Consider the following 3,405-nt stretch of genomic DNA (forward strand, 5'->3'; position numbering starts at 1 on the left):
CAGCAGGACACTGGCGTTCTTACTACTCAAAACACTGAAACAAGACATTTCCAAAATTCTCCTAACCCCACCTTAGAAAATGGAAATCTGGTAGGTCCTTTCTAACTTTACTTCCTACGACAGTATGATTAAAACCTGTAGTACAAATGACTCCATTAAAAAAAAAACCCACTGAAAATAGCACCCTCATTACACAAGTAGTAAATGAAGTATTACCTTGGCAGGTCCGTTCATCTGTGAGCAGTTTATAGCCTTTCTGGCAGCTGCACTCAAAGCTGCCAACTGTGTTTCGGCAGAAATGGTCACAGCCACCGTTGTTCACCAAGCACTCATCAATGTCTGCAAATGAACAGGCAAAACCATAGTTCACAACAGCAATTCAGCAGTTCAGGAAAGGACTACAGGAGTTTACTCAGATCCCCAAGGAGGCTGCTGTCCCTGTTAGGAATGAGGGTGGTCAGAGGTATTCCTTCCCAAACCTTTCTCGCAAGGCTTACAACAGAAATACGGGCTGAGTTTTTCTGGAGACAGAGGTATTTCTCTCAGAACTGGAACCATCAGATGATGCAGTCGGAGTCACTTTCACGTTAAAGAACATTCAGGGAATCTTCTTTGCAGGAGTGGTCTTGTGCCTGGCAGAACACTTCAGCCTACATAAGATGTGAATCCCTTACTTTACAGAGGAACAATCAAAACCCAAGAACACATGAAAAAATTAAATAACTACAAACAGGAAGTAAATTATATTTGACTTCTGAAAAAATACTTCCATTATCCCTACACAAACAAAAGTAAGGATACATTTGTTCAGAACTAGCATATGCCAGTTTGTCCATTATGAACACACTGTCACTGAGTATCTGTTTTCATGTGCCTAACATTTTGGATTTGGTATAACAGAAGAGCAACTGCGAGTGCATCTAAAATACCACGTCTTCAGTTGTTCTGAAGGCAGAGCACCTACTGCCTTTATTTGAGAGCCGTATACATGTATGAAGGATGGGATCAATAGCTCTTACTTTAAATAATGATTATGACATGCACTGATGAACTCCGTAAGACCTCTGTCCTGAATTTCAGACTGGGGATTGTACTTCCTCCACCTTACAACTTCTCCCAAAGGTGCTGAAGAACTGGAATGACCAGTCACAACTTCAACCTATAAAAGTTTGTGCAAGAAGCATATAGTAGGTCACAGAACCTCATTTGAAATACAGGGCATCTTTCCATCCTCCCCTACTTATAAAACCAGGGATCCACATTTATTTGAAAAATAAAAGAAGTGATTTCTTTCCAGGAGAAGAACAGTGACAAAAAAAAAAAGCTCTTTTTAGGGATATATACAGTGAGAAGTAGTATGTCATAGAGCCTTGGCTGCCCACTTCTGGGAGTGAAAAAAAGATCTTTCAGAAAACTGAGTGGAGAGTGATGTTTTCCATTGAAAAGAAGTCTCTTGCTGTAAAAGCCTTGAAACTTTGAGATAACAGCTGGCCATTTAAAAAGCAAATCTTGCAAAATCTAGGTGCAAAAAGAACTAATACGTGGAGATGAAAATTTCTCAAAGACAGCACGATGCTGGTGAATGAAAGGTGCATTTAAAATATTATTTGAGTTTAGGATGATTTCTGGTGGATGTCTTAATTCGTTTTTGAAAACATATGATTACTGACATGCAAGAGTCGTATGACTCGTACCACATTTCTGTATGCAAAACATAAAGAGCAGCAAGGCGTGAGAAGGCAATCTAGAAATTCTCAGAGCTGAGAGGCAAATTCAGCCTTCAGCCTTCTTTTCTAAACAGCACTTTGCTGCACTGACATTGACAGAAATATCCTCAGGAGGACGGTACTCTTCACATAAGCAAGAACAGTGTAGATTGTTATAAAGGATTGCTTATGAGTTGCATTTGTAGCAAAGAGAAAGCAAATTTGCTTTGAGAGCCTCTGAACTAACATTACTGCTTATTAGTGTGCCTGGTTGTGCAGAGGAGTGGCTTTTGCATTCAGTTCTGTTAAAACCGTGAGGGTAAAATGTCAGGTAGAAGCTGTGGTGGTATTATGCCCTCAGTGCTTTGCACAAAGCCAGCTCAAATCTTTAAGTCTTGAGTAAGAAAGTTTTCAAAGTGATCTGAAACCAGGTGTCGTTTTTGTTGTCTGTGGTCCTCTAGTTTTGGCAATTAGGCTAGCCAGGAACCTTAGGCTTCGCACTTGATAAATCTGGTAAAGAACACACTGAGTGTTGCTCTACGTAACACCACGAGATTGGAAGCAGCAATACATTTTGTTTCAGCTGTGATCACAAGCACGGGTAAAAATCAGCGGGGAAAACACGAGGCTCCTTGGCCCAATTCCTGCAGCCGGCATTTTCATCCGTAGCAGTGATTCCTGCCAGTGGCAGTATGTGCAACTGGGACTGTGTTGAAGGTCTGGTGATGGATTAACACAACAATCCCATCCTTTTGCACAACTGTAGCTTAGCTTGCCCTGACAAAACTGTTGGATGAACAAAATTGTGAATTAAAATTACTAATACATTATGCATCATAAGCACACAGAGTAGTCGTCTGTCATGAAGAGGATCTCTTTTACACGATAAGAACAACATGACCTTTGGGCTACTCTGCTGCCCAGGACTGCCTGAGGCAGAAATTACTCGCAGCCTGTCAAACACCATTCTGAAGTAAGGGTTGATGTTTTAAACCACAGCCCATGAATTTCACATGTTAAATTCCGAATTTCAGTCTCACTAACTTTCTTTTCAGGGTCTTTGAAGACCATAAGGGACAAAAGTCAAACCCTCCCGGCCTCAGAGAGGGCTGTTAATCACTGTAATTCCAGTGAGAATGCAGCATATCAATTTTACACCAACAATTCTTGTGAATAATTCTGAACCTGGATCTGTGTTAAACTTGTGAGAATCTATAGAAAAATAAAGCATTTATTCATTTCTTCTATCTAGAAAACATGCTGTGTGCTTTTGAAACTAGGACCATCAAAACAGAGCAGAGGTCAAAACTGTTAGCTGCAACAACATCCTAGATAACTCCAGCAGTGCCAGTGTCTCTGCTTTCACTGTATTTCTTTCCATGGCCAGGGCCAAACTGACAAGAGATGCAAAAATCATTCCGCTCCATGGAGAGCAGTGCGTCGCTGCATGTCACCTGAAAGACAGCAGTACCCGACTGTATCACGTCTAACTGGTTCACAGAAACTGCACCAAGTCTATATCCCCACTATTTTTCTTTCCATGGCTATAAATAATCTGTGTTATGAGCCATGTGAAAATAAATTATTCCACTATGTGAGAAGGTGAGGCCCCACTTAATCTTTCAACTGACTGGTACTCAGCTTTTCTCAAGTGCCTGTTTGAACTGCACAGAGGGTATGCAAGTCTGCCTATCACGTA

At 41.0% G+C, this 3,405-nt stretch overlaps 1 protein-coding gene across 1 annotated transcript in view; it reads right to left on the reverse strand.

Moving 5' to 3' along the window:
- Positions 1-3,405, reverse strand: part of SCUBE1 (signal peptide, CUB domain, EGF-like 1) — a gene marked incomplete at its 5' end in the record, with an annotated part of 65,764 nt that overhangs the window by 46,441 nt on the left and 15,918 nt on the right. The window contains one exon of the mRNA XM_010134714.1: positions 217-339. Within this exon, the coding sequence (XP_010133016.1) occupies positions 217-339 (123 nt within the window). The remainder of the gene's footprint in view (positions 1-216; positions 340-3,405) is intronic.

The sequence above is a fragment of the Buceros rhinoceros genome, unplaced genomic scaffold (assembly GCF_000710305.1).
Source record: "Buceros rhinoceros silvestris isolate BGI_N320 unplaced genomic scaffold, ASM71030v1 scaffold22654, whole genome shotgun sequence".
NCBI classification, from domain to species: domain Eukaryota; kingdom Metazoa; phylum Chordata; class Aves; order Bucerotiformes; family Bucerotidae; genus Buceros; species Buceros rhinoceros.